This window comes from Rhipicephalus microplus, chromosome 2 (genome assembly GCF_043290135.1).
Source record: "Rhipicephalus microplus isolate Deutch F79 chromosome 2, USDA_Rmic, whole genome shotgun sequence".
Lineage (NCBI taxonomy): Eukaryota > Metazoa > Arthropoda > Arachnida > Ixodida > Ixodidae > Rhipicephalus > Rhipicephalus microplus.
In genome coordinates, this window is record NC_134701.1 from 188,319,390 (window position 1) to 188,344,106 (window position 24,717).

The 24,717-nt window shown below is 47.0% G+C and overlaps 1 protein-coding gene across 2 annotated transcripts in view; it reads right to left on the reverse strand.

The window, feature by feature from the left end:
- Positions 1–24,717, reverse strand: part of LOC119170547 (paired box protein Pax-6) — a 66,788-nt gene that overhangs the window by 35,626 nt on the left and 6,445 nt on the right. For both annotated transcript variants that reach the window (XM_037421737.2, XM_075887152.1), the window contains exons 2-4: positions 12,725–12,988; positions 11,759–11,939; positions 4,515–4,872 (exon numbers count right to left, since the gene is read on the reverse strand). In XM_037421737.2, coding sequence (XP_037277634.1) covers positions 4,515–4,872; positions 11,759–11,939; positions 12,725–12,903 — 718 coding nt within the window. In that variant the 5' untranslated portion in view covers positions 12,904–12,988. The remainder of the gene's footprint in view (positions 1–4,514; positions 4,873–11,758; positions 11,940–12,724; positions 12,989–24,717) is intronic.

Genomic DNA, 24,717 nt, shown 5'->3' on the forward strand with positions numbered 1-24,717 from the left:
GTGTGTGTGTGTGTGTGTGTGTGTGTGTGTGTGTGTGTGTGTGTGTGTGTGTGTGTGTGTGTGTGTGTGTGTGTGTGGCGGAAAGAAATTTCGGGGTGAGAGGCACGGGTCCGCAGCGCCACCCGGCATTTCTCGCGACACTACTGCTCAGTACGTCGACGCTCTATCTTCATCCAATCATCTGCCTACCGCGCAATCGTGTTTGAGTACATATCATACGCCTCGAGCAATACATACATATATTGGCCAAGTGCGTCCCTATTGTTACATACGCGAAACATCTATAGCACCGAGCGTGCACGGTACTCGTCGCTCTGTCAGCCCCGTGGAGTATAGAGTGATAGAGAGAGAAGGTAAGAAGAAAGATGGCAAGGAGGAACGCTCGCTCCGGAAATCGATCGTCTCGAGGTGGATGCCTCGCAGCGATCAGCATAGAGAACGGCGAATTTGCCGAGGAGGAGGAATCGGAAGAAGGGGAAGGTGGGATCTGACGAGGACGCCTCTATCTATGCATGACGTCGCAGTGCACAATACGCCCGCCTCGATCCTCACCGAGGTATAACTCGTATGTAGGCATATCGCCTTGGCGCGCATAAATGTATGCAGGTCCTCTGCATGTTTTCATAGAAGTGCACGTGAGCGAGCGCGCATTTTCCGCGCCGAGGATTTTGCTGCGCGGCACTGCATGCGTGGGGTGTGCTCTGAGCAGGTTGGAGTCGTCCATGCGTGCGCCGCCATTATTATTGAGCCTTTGAACGCTAAGGACGCTGTGAAAAAAATAAAAGATTGGCGCACCACGGCACAGCGATGGCCCGCATGCGTATGCATAGAGTATTATAGATGCATGCCAGGGTAAAAGACAGCGAGAACGAGCAAGGCTATAGCGAGTGTTGCGGAATCTCCGCAGTGTGCGCGCTTTCGCTCGCTCGGTGAACGGCAGTTTTGCAGGGTGCACGAAGAGGTCGAAGGGTAAGCGGAGAAAGGCGATCGAAAGATGAGCACGCCGGCATCTGTCGAGCTCTGAGCGTGGTTGTTGGGAGCGCGCACCGCGCACGTTGTCGGCGGAAATGAACTTCGGATGGATGCATGAATGAACGCACCGATAGATGGACAGTTACAAAGGTAAATATATGAATTGTAAAGGACTTTATTGAACGCTGGCGAATCAGCAACCAGTATCTCAAGCAACATTTGAAATCGCGGGATAGATAGATAGATAGATAGATAGATAGATAGATAGATAGATAGATAGATAGATAGATAGATAGATAGATAGATAGATAGATAGATAGATAGATAGATAGATAGATAGATAGATAGATAGATAGATAGATAGATAGATAGATAGATAGATAGATAGATAGATAGATAGATAGATTTTAAGCGTGTTTCGTGTGCTTTTATCATTTCCTCATCATCTTTCCTGCGCTACACTTCATAAAATGAAAGAGTTGCTCTCTAAGCGACAGTGATAAAGAAGTGAGTTCTACTATAAACGTTTCTTTGTAACATCGAGTATATACATAACGGCACGTCTACGTCAGCCACCGTCACGTTGCCACATATGGTGACTACAAACACAAGCACAAGTGACTGGCGTTGCACCGTCGCCACCGTGCTCTGCAGTCATGTACCAGTCAGCTTAATAACGGCAGGCCCAATTCCACTCGCCGCTGCCACCGTTCCGGTCCTCTCACGTCGAATCATGGTTCGGCGCCCAACAACATCCTCGAGGTCATGCTCATGCTCGAGGTCTTCGCAGCAACATGCTCGAGGTCTTCGAGTGCCATCTTCAGTCTGTAGACAAAACTGCAGTCCATAGACTGAACGCACGGCACTAAACTCTTCCCAGCCCTGAACATCGATGCAGTCCATCTCACGTTTTTGTCGACTGTATCCCTAACGGTGGACTGCCACCACGACCGAGGTGATCCACGTTTCCTATAGGCCGGCGACTTTTGCCACGCATCGCCTCCTGACATCCAACCTTCGGTTGAGCGATTCAGACTTTGGTGAATGCGACGATAACCAGGCCTGCTAACCACGTTGCCATGCCCTATACGGCATGTCTCACGTGCTTGCGGAAACCGCTGGCGGCACCCGCAGCGAGCCAGCTGACATCTCATGCACATGCGGTGAGACTATCACCAAGAAGCCGACTGCCGACAAGGTATAACATCTCTGTTGGTCGTGAGCCACCTTGCTTATATGGCTCGCCGACGGCGTATACGTAGACAATCAACATGCTGGCCCGCTCACATGGTCTTCTGTACCACATATCCAAGGTGTTTTCACCTCCACGTGCGCTCCGTCCTATCGCGATGAAGAGACCGCGCCTTCTGTGATATAAGACTTGCTACCAAGCCTATATCTGGGGGAGAGCTGTGGCCAGCTGGTCATCGGCAGCCAGCCGGTCAGAGAAAAAGACGACGAGCACCGATGGCTCTTGGCGCGAGGCATATACATATCGCTTCGGCACAGTTTACTGGCTTGGGAACCTCGGCTTGCTGAACGCCACGGCAAACGCTCTTAATCGGCCTCTCGCGTGGTCGTATACGCCTTTTCCTTCTCAATAAACGCCCGACGATGGCACCTGTGTACGTCATCCGTAGACAGGTCGCAGCAAGGCAAGGCCAGCTTTCTCGAAGCGGCTTGTGCTTGCAAGCATTCAGAGTGAGACAACAAGCTTCGGGTTTAGCAAGCGTTAAAGGACCATAGATCGTGACATTACGCTTCCTATAGGGCGTTCGCCAACCACTTTAACGAGCGCGTCTTCTACGTTCCGAGACCTGACGTAACCGCTTTTGCAGTTGCCGTTTTCGCTTATTACTAATACAGCGCTCTTCTTTTTCTTCGAGTATCTTAGCGATCGCGGACTTTCGCGCCCATTAGCGCTTAGTTATGAGTTGAGCAGCGTGATCTCGTTCCCATCTATAGATGTGCATACACAGTGCACCTGCTCCGCTTCTGTACACACCGTAGTGTTGCAATAATGCGCAGCCACCGCAAGAGGAGCCATTATACCTGCATGCACGGAACGCCGCGACGCTATTTTCTGACCAGAGCTTAAGAGGCGGCAAGTCGCCTGCACGAAACAAGATAATACAGGTAAAAGAATAACGACCGAGAGAGAAGGGGGAAAAAAAGAGGAGCGTCGAAGAAGCCATCTGCACGCCGTTCGAGCAGGCGTTCGAGCGTTCACCTAATTGGCGCACGCTTCGGCGGCGCCCAATTAGGCTTGGTTGCACACCGTCAAAAATATATATATATATATATATACGAACACAATGCCCGCGCACGCACGGGGTATACAGCAGGGACATTTGACTCTCGATTCACCGTGCCTCGGTATATGTATACCGTAAATAGGAGCAACGCTGCAGCGGTCCCGAAATTCCGGGAACCGGACCGAACTCTCTTCGATCGCGGCTGCCCAGGTAACCTGGACGGTGCACCGCCATCCCGTTCGATTGATTGGCTCGGTTAGGTATAGGGGGAGTGGAAAAGGTGTAAAAATTGAATTAAGCCGCGAACGCTAGCGTCCCGAGAGAGACAGAGAGCGCGTACAGTGTAAAAGAGGACTATACATGTGAATTTGAAAGGTGATGATCGATACAAATATATAAGCACGCACGCGAGAGTTTTTCGGATTTCGTCTTTGTCAAAATACGGTCGCACCATCACCGGCGGAACGGAATGGTGCTCTGCAGCACAGTTTCCTAGTCACTGGAAATAGCGGCTGTAGAGTGAGGTTTAAAGGGGGGGGGGGGGGGGAGACATCACAGTTACGGCTAATGCGTTTACCACACTGCAAGACTCTTGCTTTACATAAGACGAACAGAAAAGGCATAATTTCGGCTGGCTTCACGGCGTGGCTAATGCAATGTAAGAAAGGCGGCTGCACAACAATATGCGTGATCTTTGTAGTTATTTTTTTCCTGTAGTTTCTATATAGTCGGGGAAGTGTCCTAGGCGAGAAAAGACGTTATCAAAGTGAAACAGCGTCCCAACATTATCATGCAAGCTTTGCGCAATCGTCGGTCGCCGGAGGGCAAGTTAGCCTTGACCGTTGTTCTCCAGTATTGTTATTCGGTATCGAATTCCTTAGCGTGCTTCGTGGACGTTGTACGCAGCGGCGTCGTCAAATTTTTAAATGCCTCATCAAACGGGTAGAGCGACCCTTGGCGTCAACGTGACTGAGACAGAAGATCATGATCATCGTGTGATGACGTCATCATGACGTCATAACAGGTGTAACACGATTGCACGGTTCTTTCCGGCCCAGAAGGCAGCGCGGCTCCACACCACGGGAAACGGAATAATGAAGGTACAGAAGATGCAGTATATAGTAGATATAACCAAACGTCAGGATCTGCAAGCATCCGCACGTCTTCGACCTCCATCTAGCGTAGGCGACCAAATCCGCATCCGCCGAGCACACCTGCCATGCAGGGATTCCTGGACGCTACCAGTAGAAGAATCATGCATACGATATTATCGTCTATAGGGCTCACCCTTCTTGGCGTCGTGTGCCGTAGGGCTGGCAGCAGCCGCGAGCGCCGACGGGGTGAGAGCCCCGGCCAGCGGACTCGGCGGTGCGAGGGCTGGACCCCCCGCCGCTGCCGACAAGGGAGGCGGCGGAGCGGCACTGGCGGGGTACCAGGGCCACGGCTGTCCGTTGAGCATGCGCAGTTTGTCGTACACTGACTCCGGACACCCGCCGCCGTGCACGGCTGCGGCCGCGGCGGCTGCCGCTGCTGCCGCTGCGGCAGCCTGGTGGTGGTGGTGCTGCGTCTGTTGCTGGTGCTGGTGGTGCTGCTGCTGCTCCTTCTGGGCGGCGAGGTTTCGCAGGACCCGGTTGATGGACGACACCTGCATGTCACGGTGGAAGGTGCACGTCGGTCATACGGTGTGCTTACATTATATGTGCGCAGTTACGTATCATGTACGTACAAACGGATGCACAACTGCACCCAAAAAAGATTACGGAGCGGGGTCTTACTGCAAGTACGAATTTCTGCTCTGTTAGCGCGCGGCACTTCTAACCTGTAGCAGAAATCTGTATATATATAGGTCACAAGGACTACTAGAGACTGAAACATCCATTTGGAGCTTTTGTTCTCAGAGAAAGCGGGAATAGCTATAGCTTTCTCCGAAATGTCATGCTCAGCAAACTTTTGATGGCGAGGACAAATTATATGCGCACAGATGGAACATAATAGTTCTCAGCCGACGATACTGTCTACTTTTTGAGTTCCACCCCCTGCGCAGTTTTACTCCACTTTCATTTGTGCATACTTGTGGCTATGTGTCCTTCCACATGCTCATGTATGATTATAACGCGTAATACTATATGGTTAAGTGGGGTTATGTTTGGTTATTAGCGGTTAGGTAGGCTTACCTATCATCATGCGTATATATATTGAGCAAATGGGTTATTGTGATTATGTATACACACACCGTTGTCTGTGGCTATGTATGATTATATATGATTTTATTTGTGGCTACCACGTATGGTTATAAGTGGCTATCTATCTATATCTATCTATCTATCTATCTATCTATCTATCTATCTATCTATCTATCTATCTATCTATCTATCTATCTATCTATCTACTTTTCTAATCATGAATCCTGGACATGCGCCCACCGTATACAGGCTTTTTTTCGAAAAGCAATCTTCTACATAACGGTTCAAATGTGACGTAAACTTTTGACTATTACACTAACCAGTTGCATCAATAGTCCCCATTAGAACACACCATACTTACGATGCCAATTTTCCACGTAAGAGCGAATCATAATGAAAAACAGTATTAATTGTAAGGCACGCTAATCATGCTTGAGTCTCGTTTCGTATATCACTGGGAGCCACGCATCACTGCGCTCGCTTGTCGCGTTTCTGTTTTCCCATTCGCCTTTCAAAACGGCAAAGTTCGAAGCGGGAAAGCACATGCACGCTTACGAAACCTCCAGTAAATGAAGTACCTGACAGGCTGAATATATATAAGTAACCAAGGTGACACGGTTTGCCAATATATATGTTCAAGCTTGCATATAATAACGCAACAGTTCACATAACGTATACAAAAAGAAGGCGACCACCTTAACAAAAAGAAAAAAAAAACAATATCCTGCCCGAAGCCTTTTCTGTCGGGCTATGAGGTATGTTAATGCAGACACCTCTGTAAACTAAGCGTGCTGGCGATTGTTTCTTTGCTTCTTTGCGTTTTATGACGCTTTCTTACTATTAGTTTAGTTCTCTTTCTTTCACGCCGTTACGATACGTCCATACACGAACTGGTCGAAGGACGCGCACGTCGAAAAACCGCGCACCACCGAATGCAAAAGAGGTCGTTCCGAACCGTTGCAATCCGAGTCGCAACGGAAAAGAAAGCTGCCGAGCCATTGTTTCTGCGAGAAGCGTTGCATAGCCTCACCGCCACTCCCATTTCCACCACTGCATGCATCACCGCTCGAGCTGCCATGGGCCTCGCAAGAACAGAGCGTAAAGTCAGCAAAGCATTTGCTCTCCGGCTTGCGCGTGGCCCTGGCATTTCGGAAGCACAGATTCGCGTATACGCATAACAAAACTGTGGCGACAAACAAACGCTGCGCAGTGTCAGTGGTCACCGCCGAGCCGGAAAGGAACACGGCTTCAGCTCTGCTTCTCGCTTGCTTCGATCTGCGCCCAGCAGAGCTCGTTGCGACGCGTGCCCTTCGTGCAGTAAACATACGCTTAGCGCACGCTATTGAGTTCGTTTAATAGAAATTTGTTAGAACAAATGATTTCTGGGGTTTCAGGCGTCCCAACTGCATTATGAGACGCCGTAGAGGCGCTTCGGTATGATTTCACCTGGGGTTCAAAGAACCACAGGACACGACCTGTTTTATTTCAACGTACACTATAACTATAACTTAATATTGTATAGCAACATTTTCTACCTCGAATATTGCATATATACATTACTCAGCGTACCAACGTTTGCATTCAGCTGTACTAGACCAACATCGTGTCCCAATATAGATTTTAATTTTTATTATTTCGTATTGTTTCAGTTGATTTCGTTCATGACTTGTTATTTTATACACCCCTCTCCCCTCTGTAAAGTTTTGTGAGATTGAGGGTACAAAATATATTAAGTGAAATAAAACTAAGCGAGCCCCTGAATCTATGAACACGATTGATTGATTGATTTGTGGGGTTTAACGTCTCAAAACCACTATTTGATTATGAGAGACGCTGTAGTAGAGGGCTCAGGAAATTTTGACCACCTGGGGTTCTTTAACGTGCACCCAAATCTGAGTGCACGGGCCTACAACATTTCCGCCTCCATCGGAAATGCAGTCGCCACAGCCGGGATTTGATCCCGCGACCTGCGAGTCAGCAGCCGAGTACCTTAGCCACTAGACAATCTATGAACACGGGTCTCTATAGTATTTCGCTTACGTCGCAAAGCGATCGCCGCCGCCGGGATTCGAACCCGCGACCTGTGAATCAGCAGTCAAGCGCCATATATACACCGCAGCGGTTCATGTTTACTGTAGCTGTACGTATGGTGGTTCAGTAAGCGCGGCCATTATGAGTATAGTATATATATGCATAATTCACGCTCTGCGCCTTCATCTTGTTTAATTGTTCTATTTTTCGCGCGTCTGCTTCTCTCTTCACTTTCCTTTCCACGCATCTCCCCAAATTGTAGGGTAACAAACCCTGTCCCACAATCCTGGTAGACCTCCCTACCCTTCACTCATTATATATATACAAGTTTTGTGACTATGAACGAAAATTCATCATCTTTCAACTATACATTGTGCATGCATTGCGTAGCAACTACGTAATGAGTACAATTGTGAGTAGCCTTAAAATATTGTAGAAGGACTGAAAGCTGGGCCATGAATTACTTGTACACATGAACACTTGACAGTACTTGAACATATTTTAACACAGCGCACGACTACGCGGACACAAGAGAAGAAGGGATTAACCGCAGCGCTGCATTGTTGGTTTCATTCGCTTCTTAAAGGGGCCCTACAACACTTTTTGAGCATGGCCAGAAAACGATGCCCATAGGTTGTAGAGACTCCCGAGAACATGCGAGCCGGATATTATAGCGTAGAACGCGGCATGGAATTGACAAATAATATCAAAGTCAGCTAAAAATTGTCTTCTCTTCTCTCGACAAATGACGGATAAAGCTCAAAAATCACTCGTAGAAGGCCATCTATCAGCCATTGGCTGATTTAAACATGGCCCGCTCGGACAAGTCACGAGAGGCCGCGACTTGTGCACGTGTGCGCGCGTGATCACACTGAAAAAAACCATTGTTACGACCGTCATCATTATTGAAGTTTTTCGGCCTTTGTGAACGGGACGAAAATATTTCGACGCATTCCAAGCAAGGGTGTGCCGTCAAGACGGATTAATTTCCTCTCGGCAAAACCTGAACGAGGGGTTCGAGACTGGTGCGCGCAGAGAGAACGCACGAGCCAAGAGAGGCCATTGTGAGCTCGACTCAAGAAAGGTCATTGTGTTTGCTGCGAGCAAGGCTTTCGAGACCGACAAGGAGGCAGCTGGGCCATTTTCAAGGTCACCGAGGGTCTGAAAATCTCGGAACCAGCATGGTAATTGCAGTTCAGGTTGCAAGCTAAAGCCAAATTGGTTGTGTCTGCATCTTTCCAGGACAAGCGGAGCCCCGAGATATGTGCAGCTAAGTCGCAGCTTCTAGCAAACAACCAGGAATGGAATGTGGGGGTGAAGAAAAGGATAATGCACTATGTGCTGCAGCCCTTGCAGGAGCCCGCTTCGGCGACCAGGGATTAGTTGACTAGTCCTCCTCCTCCCCCCCCCTTTCTTCATAGGATCGGCTGAATGGGGTGGCATATTTTGACGATATGCTGGCCAACCACTACATTGTCCTACCCAAACAGTCAGGCAAGTTTGACACGTGTACTAGCAGCCGGTTTTTCGAACCTCACCCAGCTGCCAGAAGAATCTTGGAAGCTATAAGATCATCGGACGTGCGCGAAACTTGGTGACGTGTGCGAAAACGTCGGTGCAGTGCTTTGGTGACCATATTTGGGCATCGTGTGGACTGTGCCCTCTCCGCATACATTGTGTGGTATCTTTCCTCTCCTTCGTGGGTGGAGCACCTATAGACCATGCAGCGCCGGCCGTATTGGCTGAAGCCGCGGACAGTGCGCCCAGCGTTGGCAACGCGGCGCTATATAAACGGAAGAAGACTCTTGTGTATTCTACAAGTTCTACAGTTCAACAGCTCTCATGTACAGTTGATCACTTGATCACATCCTTTCTAATTCTGAGTTACTAACCATGTAAATAAATTGTTGTCGTTTTTACGAGCGCCTCATCTGACTTGTTCGACGGTGGGTCCTGGGACGGGGGCGCGCTACCAAACTGAGACCCGCGGGACCCGGAGTCGCAACACCATGTATTCAATTAAAAAAAAAAGAAAAAAATGCGCAAGGTCACGAGGCGCGCACGACGTATTTTCTTTTCCCATGCCATTCCTACTCCCTGCTTAGCTTTCAGCGCTTTCGTCGGGACGAGAGAAGAAAGAATGCGATTGCAGCGTATGACAAATCTCTGCAACTCCGCTGGTGCTGGACGGATTCTTAAAATTTTTGCGTTGTTGAATTCGTAAGACAATAAGCATTTTTAGTTGATCTATTCTACGGTTACTTTATATAAGTGTTTCAGGGCTCTTTTAAGGTCGAAGGTATTTCGTGAAGGTCTATAAAATTCAATGGCGATTTTGGGTAAATGTAAAAAAATGCTATGACTGTTAGTTACCTCTAATTACTTTCGTGTATCTCAACGGCAAACATAATCGAACACATAGCGAATGGCGCTGCTGTTGAACGATTATACGGGCGCATATATATATATATATATATATATATATATATATATATATATATATATATATATATATATATATATATATATAGTAACAGATCAGCAACAACGGATAAGTCGGGTTCGCTCAAGTTTGGACACCAATGCCCTAAATCTACAAACGATGCAATAAAGCTAAAGAATAAGGAAAGACAAAAGCGCGTGATGTCGCGAATATCGCGATTATATAATTGATACTCGCATACACTGCCCGGCAGATAATCCGCAGAACAGATTAACCTTCACCTCGTTGCTGAGACATGACTACTATTAAATGTTCGTGCTTTAATCAGGCATGCACTCACTTGAGCATCGTCCGAGATGCATAGTTGGCGCACCTTTGACGTAAGAACACGTCTATTTATATATAGCTTGTTCAGCCTCGGGATACGTCAGCGGTTTTTCGCAATCTGCCGTGCTTGCGTCGAAATGGGCGCGACAATGATCTTGCACCGCACCCGAATTCTGTGGTTATAGTGTGTTTAACGCAACTGGTTTTTGCGCATGTTATCCGCGCGCTTGTATATACATACGACTGCGTTTGTCCTTGTGTGAGCGACATTGCGAAATGCGAAGGATACGACGACAGTCGGCAGCCGTTGTGAAACTCTCTCGCGACTTTTGTCGCACCACACGTCCTTTGAGATGTTTACATAGACGCTTTTCACCCCTCTCTTGTTGCGTGACTAAGCGATCGTTCTGTGATCCGCGCTCACGAACGAAGCTTCACATATGTACCTCGCCATACTTAAAACAGGCGTCAGACCAAGGTCTTTTCGATCCCATCTGGTCTTCGAAGGGTTTATGAGCCTCGGGTTGACAAGCACATGTGTTTGAAGCAACGTTTCGAATCTTTACTTCAAACCCCTGTTTCTATAGCTCTTCTTCTTCTAAAGACACGAATTATGTGCCGTATGCATGTTTCGAGCATTGTTGGCAAATAATTTTGTACTTCTTCCTGTTGATATCAATGTTACAGCGTAATCGAGTTGAATGATCGCGGTCGCCGCATGCTATAAAGCCAACTTGATGAGCAGTGCATCGATCACATGAAAATTTTTTTCGGGATTTTCGACGGTGCGTCATTGTTATTTGTTTAAAGCGTGACAATCCATCACTTTTAATTAACGCACCACCAAGACAGTCACGAAACCTATGTTAGAGCTTCCAATAGTGAGCTATGCACTTTCTTACACCCTTTAATATCTCTGAGCGTGAGAGGCATGCAGACTGAGCGAATTGTCCACTATAGCATTGTCATTTGAAAGAACGCCTTTCCAATATACCAATATGAGTCATTTCTTAAGGATATCTGACCTCAGGTTTTGAAAAACATATTGATATTAATCCCCATGACGACATAAACCTGGACGCTGATTCTGAAACACATTGAGTCATCTTGCCACGGTGATGCTCTAAACTCGTGGTGACCCCATCAGGTCATCATCATCATCATCAGTCTGACTACGTCCACTGCAGGACAAACGCCTCCCCATCAGGTGCTTCAAGCAAAAAAATTTAAAAAAAACTTCTTGTGACCAAAGACCTGGAAGAGCAACAACAACTCGTCGCCAGGGCCAAGAGGGCAGTAGAAGCCAGAGGGTTCCTGGAATAAGGAGCTCTCCCACCTGAGGGTGACGCCGGGCATTGCTCGGGGCACCGTTTCAAAAATAGACGTTCACTTCTGTCTCTCTTGTGACCAGACTCGCTTCTGTAGCTTACCGAAACAAAGCACTATCTGTTGCAAGAGGCCAAAAGACACTGAGATTGCAGTTTAGCGCCAAAGGTTCACGGGACGCTTGTTTGAGACTTATGGCGTGGTGCAAGCGGAGGACTCACGCTTGGTATGTTGTCGTTGTTGCAGACTCCTTCGGAGAGAAGCCGGTCTCGTATCTCCCAGGCGAAGATGGACGGGCATTCTCGCTTGTACTCGGCGATCTTGCCCACCACCGGCGGAGTGGCCACGCGAGGCTTGCTGCCCCCGATCGCCCGGGGACGGATCGAGCCCGTCTCGTAGTACCTGCGACGAGAGTTTTCACTGCGGTGTGTATGTATATACCTCGTTGGTGTATCGTAACTATACCCCCTTCCCCCAAGAAATGAATGATTCTGCTAAACGTTACATACTCTTACGTCTATAGACAACAGGTGCAGGCAAAGAGCTACTCTCAAGCAAATTTTTATTTAAAACTCGAGCGGAACACCGACAAAGTGTTGATGGTGATCTGCATAAGGGTCATTGTATTTGGCTTCCACATTGAAACTGCTGGCAACTACTCAGTGGTACGAGCACTGAGCGACACAAATTGTTTCTCTCCCATGCACTTGCGGTCCAGCTCTTAATTCCGGTTTCCCCAATAATCAGAAAATTAATTTAAAAATAAAACTTACAAAATTGACCAAATTAAAAGTTATACTCCATGGGTACATACGGTATCGAATCACAAGTCTACTGCAGACAAAAGCCAGTAAACTGGCAAAATGTACGGATAAAGCAGAGTTTATTGAAAGAGCAAATGCTCATCTTGTGAGTGGGTGGGATCGTGGCCACACCTGGCGGAGGAGATCTCAACCACACTCTTCATTCTGCGTGGCCTCTGAGATTAGCTTCGGCAATGCGCAAAACACGAAGTTAACCCAAGGAATGTGCCACTACCAGACACTTAGGTCAAAGACGAGGCTAGAGCCTCCAATTCTTTTTTTCTTTTTTTTGATTGGCGTTTCACGTAAGCAAACAAGAAAGCGCCGTCATGATTCCGACGCTGCATCATAGAACAGTTGCTGAATAATATCAGTGGCACTGACCTTCCGAGTATCTTGGAGACGCATCCGTTGGAGACCTGCAGGATGCGCGAGATGTCGCACGGCCGGGCCCCGGAGTGCGCCAGCTCGACGATCTTCTGCCTCGTGGAGTCCGGCAGGGGGCGCCCGTTGACATACACGCCTCCGAGCTGGTTGACGCCGCTGTGTCCCTTGTGGGGCATGTGGTCCCCGGACAGCGCTCCCCGAACCAGCGGCTGCAGCTCCACGGTGGACAGCCGCGCCGGCGGGCTCAAGGCCCGCGTCACCCTGTATGGACATAATAGATAGACATATACTATATGTAGTAACACCGCCGGCGGTCTCTCGGTGTATTACGCCTAATCTGCCCTGCTGGTTAACCTGCGTACTTCCTTCCCCTCTCTATACTCCTGCGCCCAGAATAATACATCATTTTTATTCCCTCGCGCCAGCGATGAAAGTCGTTATCTGCTGTGTTCACATTGTCACGATTGAATATGCGCATCTGCGTTGTATATATTGACGCTCACAATATACAGAGGTGCTGAGACTTAAATATGCAAAGAACAGAGCGATGATAAAAAGAAAACGAAATAATAAAAATAATCATCGATATGTGGGGTATAATAACCCAAAACTACCATAGGATATTGAAAAACGCCGTAGTGGAGGGCTCCGGAAATTTCGACCAGCTGGCTTCTTTAACGTGCACCATAATTCGAGTACACGGGCCTACATCATTTTCGCCTCTATAGAAAATGCAGCCACCGCAGCCGGGATTCGATGCAGCCGAGTACCTTAGCCACTAGACCATCACGGCGAGACATAGTAAAACAAATGTACTCATAATAAATAATTTATATGTATTGCGATGCTCGTCGTAACCAATGTGTGTGTTCTTATACAAAGTATACTTTTTAGATGTGTATACACCGACATTAGTTGGAATGGTCGTTCGAGGACGCTTTTCCGGCGTCGTAAAAACACACCGATTTGCACAAAGGTATGTCTTCGGACGACCAATGAGCGTCGTGGAAGGAACACAGACGTCACTTAAACACACTTGCTTGTACGTGTATGTAAGTATACGTCTTGTATAATATTCCATGAGACATGCATCTGTTGCGTGGCGATCAAAGCATCGGGCTTCGGTATATCATATCCAGTCGCAAGAACATATTGATCATTTTTATTTGCATTTATCTGGGCTGCGCATATACTGACGTCACTCGTTCTGGTGCCTTTTACGTCACTATATATAGCGGATAGGTGGCCGTGTATACGCGACGGTGTGTCGTTTTCAACACGCTTTGCTGACGTCACTCGAAGCAACATCATGGGTCGTTCGTACCGAAACGACTGGTGGTAGCTGGAGAAATCGCGCACGCTTTAGAAAAACCACGTCATCAAGCGACCGTATGACTGCGCCGGTGCACCAGACATGAACACAGCCCGTCGTCTGTATCCCCAAGATTTTCGCTTTAACAGCGGACCCACGTCATCACATGGTGCGCGCAAACTAATGAGGCGGAAAATGTGCCTCGCGTCAAGTAGTTCGTCCCAAACACTCATTCTCTGTTTAGTTACATTATTCCTTTTTTTTAGAACGTGAAATTTTGATTCTCCGCTTTTTTTCCCCTCACTTTTCTGATTTTACTCTTTTTATGCATTTGATACCCCCCTCCCTATCCTATCTGCCTAAAGATCTTCCCTTCTTTTTTTCAAAGATTTCTTTTCAGATTCCCTCCATTAATATGGTCCATACTTACCGCTTGCAAAAGAAGAATAATCTTCGCGCGTGAAATAACGTATGCATGGAGCCCGCATTATCACACCACCGGCGGAGCGTTATAAAAGAAAGTCGAAAAAAAAAGAATGCTATGAAAAATCGAAACTTTCGCGCATGTCCGAACCAGCTGCGGGAGACAGCCAATCAGGACACGCGTGCTTCGGGCGCGTTAATAAGTGGCCACTGAGGCTCATATGATGTTGGGCGCTGCTGCATGAGCCATCCGTCAATCCATGGAGCGCCGAGTGTGTCCGTGCCACCCTTTTACCGTAAGCGTCGCATCTCCGTTCCGTTATAATTGAGTGATTTTTAATGCGCGCATCCTCGTAACATGGCGACCGTTTTATTTCTTTGTTAGTTTTTGTCCTTGCATTTGCAGTTGTTTTTTGTGCGTGGTTTGTTATCGTTTCCCTTTTTTTTTACCTTGCTGTCTATATGATACATGCATGTAATAAAACCTGTGAGTATCGATTTTAAATAGTGTTGATCTTTTTTTTTTTATTTCATGGTACGCGATTCGTTTTCGAAATTGCAAAGGTATGCCATACACATTATCTGCGTGCCTTGATCACCTCTCGCTACTATTTATTTGCGCGTTTCGCCTTAAATATATTTGTATGCAAAGGTCCTCAGGGCTGTGCAGTTTAATTGCGTTCAATTTACGGTGAAGTAACGCAGACGCAACAGTTTCACCTGTCCCGTCGTTCTGTTCCGTTTCACCGTACTTATTTTCAATAAGCGTATACTTGACATCACATTAACCTGACTTCTACATAAACACTCGCATAACGTTGAACAGTTATAGCAGCTGCTGGCGGTTGAAGCATTATTTCTCCGAATATTACGCCTTTCTCGTTTTCTTAGTATAGACTCCTATCTGTAGTCATTAAGTTTAAGCCTGCCCGAAATCGGCTGTATAGAGTATGCCATGCACGCTTATTCAAGCATATCCACTCAGTTAGCCGGGCGGTGAAACACCGGAGACGTCCCCCCCCCCCCCCCCCATTTTTCGTTCGCCATGGCATGACATACAGAGAACAATATGACCATTTACCTGCCCGGGCCCCACTTTAGATCAAGGTGATCTCCCACCCACAGGAAAAAAAAAAATCTGCCTAAGCCCCACAGGTATACCGGATTAACGCACTCGTGTTACAAAGAGCTCACTAAAGCCTGCACCGCCAAATTCTTCAAAAGACAACGAGCGCGCGCGCATGAAAGGTAAATACACGGTATGTATTAGCAGCTATTTGACTCGCGGAAAGCGGCACTTCAAAAACAATCTCGCAGTCACCGCCGCGCCTTAGAGACCTCGGAAAGTCAAACACACGGGCCAGACGGCGACGGAAACCGCACGACTTCCAAGTGCTCAATCAAAAAAAAAATATATAAGAGGGTGAGGGAGGGGGACACGTTTAAGGCGCAGCGGGTGGGTGGAGGCCAACCCGCAGATTTGGGGAGAGGGAAAGGAAGAAACGCGCAACAGTGTTGGCCCCCCTGGAGAAATCTTATAAAAAAAGAGGCAATGTTATAGGTACCGTCTTTACTCGATTATAACGCGCGCTTCTTTGACTTATAGTTTAGCATGACACAAGTGTTAGAATATAAAAGTATATAGAAAGGTCACGCCTTGTTCTGTAAGTTACCCCACAAGATCGTAAGGTCTTCCCTCTCTCTCTGTCTCGCCTTCTACCCATTATAGCGCGAAGCTATGCCTACCAGTGTATTCACTGTCTATATCTCTCCTTCTACTTGCAATTTAATTCCCCTGGCACTGCCTGCACTTCGCGAGCTCTCGGTCAGCTGAGATGGTATTGCAGTGTGGCTGTTCTAGATAATGCGTTAGTACCGGGTTCGAAACCCGGTCATGACGATTGTTGTTTTTCTTTTCTTCGAACCCCTCCCTTCTATGCAGGTGTACAAGGAGCTTTCTATGCATATGTTTTCATAAACTGCACGGCAGTGGACGGTGTTTTTCTTTCTTAAGTCTTGTTTAATAACCTTGCAGACTTCCGCAAATCTTTCGTGCCCCACGCGAAAAAAAAAAATCTGGTGCGCGTTGCAGTCGAGTAAATACGGTAAGCAGGTAACTGCGGTAAAAAGAAAGGAACTATAAGTGGACTTGGGGCTCAGAACAAGGTTGAGGTGACGTTTCGGCTCTATGTGTGTGCAGTGCTATATATGCACGCACGCAGGTCGAGCTACGCTGCCCGCTGCCGTTTTGACGGATTAGGCAGAGCTTTGCGAGCACGCGGCGCGCTGTGTGGTGTACAGGGTATGGAATATATACACACGATGAAGCACGTTTTCGAGGCGCAGCCGTCACTGCTTCTGAAATCGGCACAAGTCGAGCCGTGTCTCCGCAGCATTGCGCAGGAACGAGAGCACGACCGCGGTTTTCCAGCTAAGATGATTTATACATATACTCGGCTTTATTTGACTGACCGCTACCACGTTTTGGCTAAGATGATTTTATACATACACTCGGCTTTATTTGACTGACTGCTACCACGTTTTGGCTGAGATAATTTATACATATACTCGGCTTTATTTCACTGACTGCTACCGCATTTTGGCTAAGATGATTTATACATATACTCGGCTTTATTTGACTGACCGCTACGACGTTTTGGCTAAGATAATTTATACATATACTCGGCTTTATTTCACTGACCGCTACCACGTTTTGGCTAAGATGATTTTATACATATACTCGGCTTTATTTGACTGACCGCTACGACGTTTTGGCTAAGATAATTTATACATATACTCGGCTTTATTTCACTGACCACTACCACGCTTTGACGGCACCAGAGTACCGCGAAAAAACTGTAGACCCACATATTTTGACCAGAATTTTATTGCTGCGCAGGAATTCATTATACTCTGCAAAGCATCCCAGTGGCTTGATCGTATACGGCACAATTGTGGAATTAAGCGTGAACCAAGGAATCAATCTGGAACGAACTTTATTTGATTCTACCTTTCCGTTTCATTCTTTTTTTTTTGATTGCGTGTGAATCTAGGAAATGAAGTAGCACGCGTACACATGACATCGTCTCACTGCAATCCTTTGTCGTTTACAACGTGACGTGTAGTTCAGGAAGTGACGTCTTTGATAACAGAATTACGTGCAGGAAGCCAGCACGAAATACTCGAAGTAAATTAATTATGTAAGTATCAATTTTAGTACGCCAAAGTATTTCATGTCTACAGCGTATATTTTCAGTGCCCCGCTCTCTCATTTCGTGGCATAGCGACATATTTATGCAGCTTGCAGAACGATCAACGTCTCGCGGAGCTTCAAAAAAAACGCTATAGCCTGGACGTCGAGATGCTCCGCGTATCACAAAAGCAACAGTTGCAGCCGGGAGCCAGTACGCATGTCGATGTGTGTAAATAACTGTGGCGCAAAGCAAGCGCCGTTTACCGGGTCAGTTTAACAAATGTTCTCTCTCGAAACTGTATAAATTGTTTATTTGTATTTCTGCTGACTTCTGCCCGTTGAACGTGCCATGTGTCAACTACAAATTTGTTTTCATTAGTTTGCAATACGCCACTATCCTGTGTAAATATAGCACTCGTGTAGAATGAAAAATCTGCCTATTTCGTGGACTATCTCACCTGAATACGTTCCTGAATTTCGATAGTGAATGAATGAATGAATGAATGAATGAATGAATGAATGAATGAATGAATGAATGAATGAATGGCCCACTGTGCAAGAAGACGTCGCTTAATCATGTTTACATGTGTCAGTGCAGTGGCACTGACACAAACAGAGCAGTGGCAACAGGTATAGATATATGCTGCTGCTGCTGTGTACGCTTGTATGCGATCCGCAGCCACTACTCAACTACTCCGCAGAAATGAGGAAGGCACTGTATGTATTTGGTGGGATAATTTTTTTTTACGTTACGCAAGTATTTGTAAGTATTTCCCGCGTTACGTGGTGCTTTGACGATTTTATATATTTCTACCACCTTCTCTTCGGTACTAATTACTTCTTGGTCAATCTCTTTTTCTCTCCCTGTCTCTTGTTAGTGTATAGGTATAACAATCACGACTGCTGAAGGTTAATGAGATGGGGATGATGACATTATGTTCAGCAAGCAAATATACAGCGATACAACTCAGTTGTCTCCTGTCAAAAGGTTTAGGAAATAAGGAACTAAACGTTACGATGCAAACACGTGAGGTGAATGCAGTTTGCATCTTGCACGTGTATTCTTGGCTCCTCCGTGGCGTCTTGCCGGAGCATTGCTCTCAACACAACCGTTAATCAACGAAGAAAGAAATATCAATATTACGCTGTAAAATGCATCCCTGCTCACGATCCACTGGGAATTTAAAATGGAATTTTAAATGTTCACCCATTCGACCATCCACTCTCTCCTGGCAAGATATGCATGACATCTGTGAGCTGGCGACATTGGCACACATTCGTTGTTGCTATATAAACTTTCATGCTTCGTTTTTGTGGTTAAACGTTTATTAGGAGAATTTGATGGCGATTTGTGGCGCCATCTACTTCTCTTACATACTAGTTGCCATAATAACTACATAGCAGTTACACAATAGTGGACAAGCACGTATAGGCATGTGGGCACGTAGGACATGCATGTAGGCAGATGAACTAACATTCCTTCTCTGCAGCAGATGAAGCTCGAATATTCATGCGCATATATCAATCTCGCGTGTACTTTAGCCGTCGCGTGCTTGGCGCGTGTGTAAGCGTGTGCCACGTAAGCCGGCGCGCGGTCGACCTGACATCTCCGTCCGGTGAGCGTGCTGGACAGGCCGTGGATTATAGGGAGGGCGCGGTGGCACGCGTCATGCCTCGCTGTTCGTCGGTGTGCGGGAGTGACCGACAAGACAACGGCAGGCCTCGCTCTCCGAGCAAACACGCGTACCTTGTGCACCCACATGTCAGCCCAGGTATTATGTATACCGAGAACACAATTCCAGGCCTATGGCTTTCGGAAAAGCCCGGCTCCTCGCGCATATATAAACGCAACCGAAGAGGGGAGAAAAAAAATCCACGCGCCTCGACGAAGTTAATCGTGACGAGTGGTCTACGAAGGTATCGTTTTACCTGAGCGCTGCCCAATAGAATGTAAACTGAGTGACATAAAGTGTGTTTCTAGAAATGTTGACTTGTTTCGCCTTGCAGTTGTCGTTGGCATTCAAGGATGATTTAGAAAATCGATAGAGTGGAGGCCGAGGCGTATAACCAGATGATGGTACACCGGACTCGTGAGTCCCCCCTCCCCCCCCCTACCCTCCCAGTGATTTTTTTCGCCATGACATACAAAGCAAAAAAATAACCATTTCAAAGGAGGCGTCCCCCCCCCCTCCCCGAGATCAAGTCCTTGACTTAGAGGGGGGGGGGGGGGACCTCCTTGAAATGGACCTCCCTGACTCTAATGAAAGAAAGCATCTCCTGAGATGCTTTCCATCTTTCCGTAACCCCCCCCCCTCGCCCCTATGAGCGGAGGATTTGCCTCGAAAGGGAATCCCAGAACCCGCCATATTATCGCTGGCAAGATACCGTCTTGATTTGGGAAATAGTTGGAACATAGAGGACTCATCGTGTGCTATTGTGTTAAAGGTTTCCTTGAAAACCCTCGATATTTAGGCACATTTTATTAGAGCTCAACTCTTCAACACTCTTCTGGATAGGTTTTTTTTTTTTCGTAAGGACCGCGATCTCTTGCCTTATATTTAGCCTATATCTACGTTGAAGTCTATTGTAAAACCTATTTTTTGTATGTCTCACATATCTTTATAGCAACGGTTCTATACCGTGATCACAACGAAAGACAAGGCTACATCCGAAGGAGCTTCGCCCCTGATAGGCATAGGAAGCTAGCTGAGTGAAACCAAGACAAAAGAGCTAGCGTTAGTATATTAATCCAGACTCTAATATATCGAAATGGCAAAAAAAATGAAGGTTACTTTGATCTTTTAAGTAATTTGATGTCAAAATCATAAAAAAGACTGCGTTTTCGATGCGAACTTTGGTGCGAAAGTTGGCTGTACGGTGTTGCTTCACGACATTGCAAAGAAGCCAGTTTAACTGCAATATGTTTTTTTGTTACATTTAACAAAAGTGCGGGTTATAGAATAGTCAAGCAATATCTGTTGTTAAGAGAGTGTGCAATAACTTTGCACTACGCATTTCATGTGCTGCCGACAAATACACGTGTGATGAATTGAACGGAATGTATAATCTAGGCAACGGCTAAAGTAAGCCGTCGACGCCCGCGTTCTTTACCAACTGAAGGGGTGCCTCCCTTTCGCGCTCTGCTTCTCGAGAGCTCTCGATGACCGATGGGCAGAGCTCGCTGACATCTTCGCTGAACCGACTCGCTCGCAGAGACAGGCGTATATAACTGGTTCGGCATGTGCGCTGGTGGCGCCGGTTTGCCTCCGCAGAGTGCGTGCGTGTGTGTGAGTCTGTTCAGTTTGTAATTCATTCAAGTACAAATGTTTAAGTCTTATTATGCAGACGAGGAACGCAAAGTCGAGCAACTGCAGCGGTAACCTCGGTTAAGGATGACATAAGGATGATAAATTGTACCGCATGCCACAATTGCACAACGACAAACAGAATTGAATATCTAACCTACTAGGAAACAAAAAGGAAAAAAAACAAGAAAAAACATCTCAATGCTTGGCAATGAGTGCATCAGAACTGGGTGTTTGTGGGTGTGTTCGTGTTTATGTGTGCAGACCGAGCTTTCGTTTAGGGATCCCAACGAAAAGCGTTCGAGTCATTAAGTCGGGGACATCCGGGAGTTTAGTATTCTCACTAAATTAAAAAAACTCGCAAGCATCAAATAGAATCACCCTCTATAGGAGGACAGTATGAATCGGAGATCATTGAGTATAGAGGGACACTCCGTACCGTAGTACACATAAAACAGGCTGATGATGATGGCGATGATGATGATGATGGTGGTGGTGAATCAGCTCGAATGAATAAAAAATATTCAAAACCTGTTTTCGTGAATTACTTATTAGCAGATTGTTTTTTCAGCAAAATAATTGGAGGTCAACAAGTCCGCGAGCACAAAATTACAAAAAAAAGAGAAGTTAACCATATATAGCTTTAAAAAGAAAATCTGGCAACTTTCGTCTTATTAAAACAAGAACCTGACTGAACATTTCTTTTTTGTACCCCTTGTGTAATGCCTCGTTTCTCAGGATGCCATTTCAGATATCTTAAAGCAGAAACAAGTAAAGAAATTGCCAAAAGAAATTCAGTTGCCCTTTACTCTTTCATCTTAATGACGGATCCGTGTGCGGCCCACCGGATTTGTGTACTGCATTATTATATCTGAAGCACTTATCCGAACTGTCAGTTGCTTCTGTGCTCTAAAAAATGTCTAGTCGGCCCCGGACACAAGAGACCGCATACTGCAGCGACCGGTCAGTGCGTTTTGACCGCCACGCGTGCCTGCTTTCGCCTGAAAGCGCGCGCCGCACAGACGGGCGCCATCATGTGACAACTGTCTGAGAATAGTATATGGTGTGTGTGTATGTGCGCGGGAGGAGAAGGCGGGAGAGGAGAAGGCGCGAGAGGAGAGGACCACCCTCCTGAGATCCTCACAAGAATACCGCTGCCACCGCCGCCGGGACATCACGCTGCTCCACCGACGCGATCACAAAAGAAATGTCGGCATGCAGTTTTTGAACGCGCTAAAAGCGGTGACCACCCGGCTTTCAAAAACGAAAGAACAGTGACACGGAGCAAGGACGCTGGCTGCCCTGGTTATCGCCCATATGTCAAGAGATGATCGGCGACACATTCCGACGCCGATATGGGCTCTGTCAAAGGAACTCAGCGAGAACGAGAAAAAGAAAGGAAAAAAAAAACAGAATCGAACGAAAAAAAGTATATTCACGGAAGCCACAGAGCGGTGGTGCGTTGTGCTTCGCAAAGAATGCGACCTAGGCCGCGATGTGGACTGCCGCCCTCTGTAAGCAACAGAAATAAGAGAGGACGCTTAGGTAAAAAAAGTTGTGTATATACCGTTATACCACACATTCTTCACCTGCCAGCTTGGCTATGTATGCTTGGCTATGTATGCTTGGCTATGTATGCTATGTATGTTATACAGCAGGTGCACGTGTATTGCGCAGTTTATAGCTCGTGCAAATCCACGGATAATTAAAAGCCCGCACGCTAAACACTTTAACTCTGAACAGCAGTTATTTCAGGTCTTTGCAGAGAGAGCAGAAAGAGGAACGTTTCGAGTGAGCTGAAGGCGATGGCTTACGATGTATATGTATGCGAATACAGCCGTGGAGGCAACGCGCTATAGAGGCGCGTGTACTTAGGTATTTATATAGGTGCACCTTAAAGAGCGGCAGATGCTCGAAATCTTGCGGAGCCCTTCACTATGGCGTCCCTCGTAATCACATCGCGGTTTCGAGGCATAAAACTTCATTTATTATTATTATTATTATTATTATTATTATTATTATTATTATTATTATTATTATTATTATTATTATTATTATTATTGCCGTAGTTGTCATCATCATCAATGCATTGCACGTTACTCAAGTTAAGTTAATTAACACAATTCTATCACTGTAATTTGATTACTCTGAAGTGTGTCGCGAGCGCAAACGAGTTTGCATCAAAGCACGTTGGTACACTCACCAATTCGTGAGCGTTCCGATATACGACATCTATAGAACAAATACAGACGACGAGGAGAGTAGGGGAGGGGGTCACGTGACGTCTTCTCCGCCCGTCTATATAGCCGCGGGTGTGCGCGCGATAAGCGATCCCACAGACACACCCACACGAGCGCACGCAGAGCACGACGCAATTAGCGCACGTCATCCGCTGACAGCTGCCTCCTCTGTGTACCGCGGACCCCCCGCCTTTCTCCGTTCACGTGAACCGGAGGGAAGCGCGGCATGCCGGCCCCCTTCACAAGCTTGCCGCTCGCGGTGCCGGAGGGAGAGGTAACTCAGGTTGCGCGCACCACAGCGGAGACTACGTGCATCTTTGAGAAGGACATACGCGCCACGGTGGAGCTCACCTTAGTTTACTGCGGATCTCTGAAAGTGTGCCACGCTATGTGCATCTAAACTAAGAGGTAACGTGGCTTGACAAACTATGTTCACACATATGCTTGGTTGGTGCCGTGCCGGACGACGGAACAAACTTGCCGCACACGTAGCCGCGCGTCGGCTTTGTGGACTGTACCTGTATATATGTGCAGGGTAAAAATGCGCCAGCAAACTAGAATTTATATTCAAGATTGCACTCTCAGAAAATGCTGAAGAGTATTAAAGTACATGACCTTACATTAGAATACCCTTTTAGAAGAAGTCAAACTCCAGGAAGCAAACTTGAATGCACCTACGTCAGTTAAGTCAAACACAGGAAGCCGAACGTCTACCACGTGGCGCATAGCAGCTGCAATGTTTTCTACATATGGTGCCGGTTTGCCAAACATTAGCAAATGACCAGCCTTTCACTTTCCGAGCTCGTCTTCTTCTGAGAAGACGCAACCTGAAATCTACAATGAGCACAAACAGGTATACGGTGTAATGATTCGGTCCAAGGGGTTTCAAGTGTCGTAGGGCGCGCGGCGCAACTCCCCAGTGCGCGAATCACGATTCGGAGAAGCGAAAGCTCTTAGCACTGCACGCAACTGTTGGACGCGCGGCCGAGACGAAGCGCGCGCTATCTACCTCCCTCCTCGTGCAGCGGAGCGGACCGATGCGGTTGCTGATAAGAGGAGCGATTTCGCGACTGACCAACTGTCGCCTCCGTCCCGTCGCCGGCGTTCTCTTCACGCAGCCGTGTGTCGGCGAGATAAGAGAGAGAGAGAAGAAGAAGAAAAAAAACAAGCCCACAGTCCTATACATGCACCTGACAAGTTGTCGCAAAGAGCGGTGGCAAAAGTGAAATGCAGATAAGAAAAAGAAAATAATCAGTGACCGCCACCATTCCAGTGATCGTGAAAACTTCAAGGGCAAAGTGTGCGGTGATGTTCGCGTGGAGATCAGTGTTTGCTCCTTCAGCGAAGCGTCGATGCTTCTTGGTAGAAATGATTGATTTGATTTCTGGGGTTTAACGTCCCAAAACCACTATATGACTATGAGAGACGCCTTAGTGGAGGGCTCCGGAAATTTAGACCACCTGGGGTTCTTTAACGTGCACCCAAATCTGAGTACACGGGCCTACAACATTTCCGCC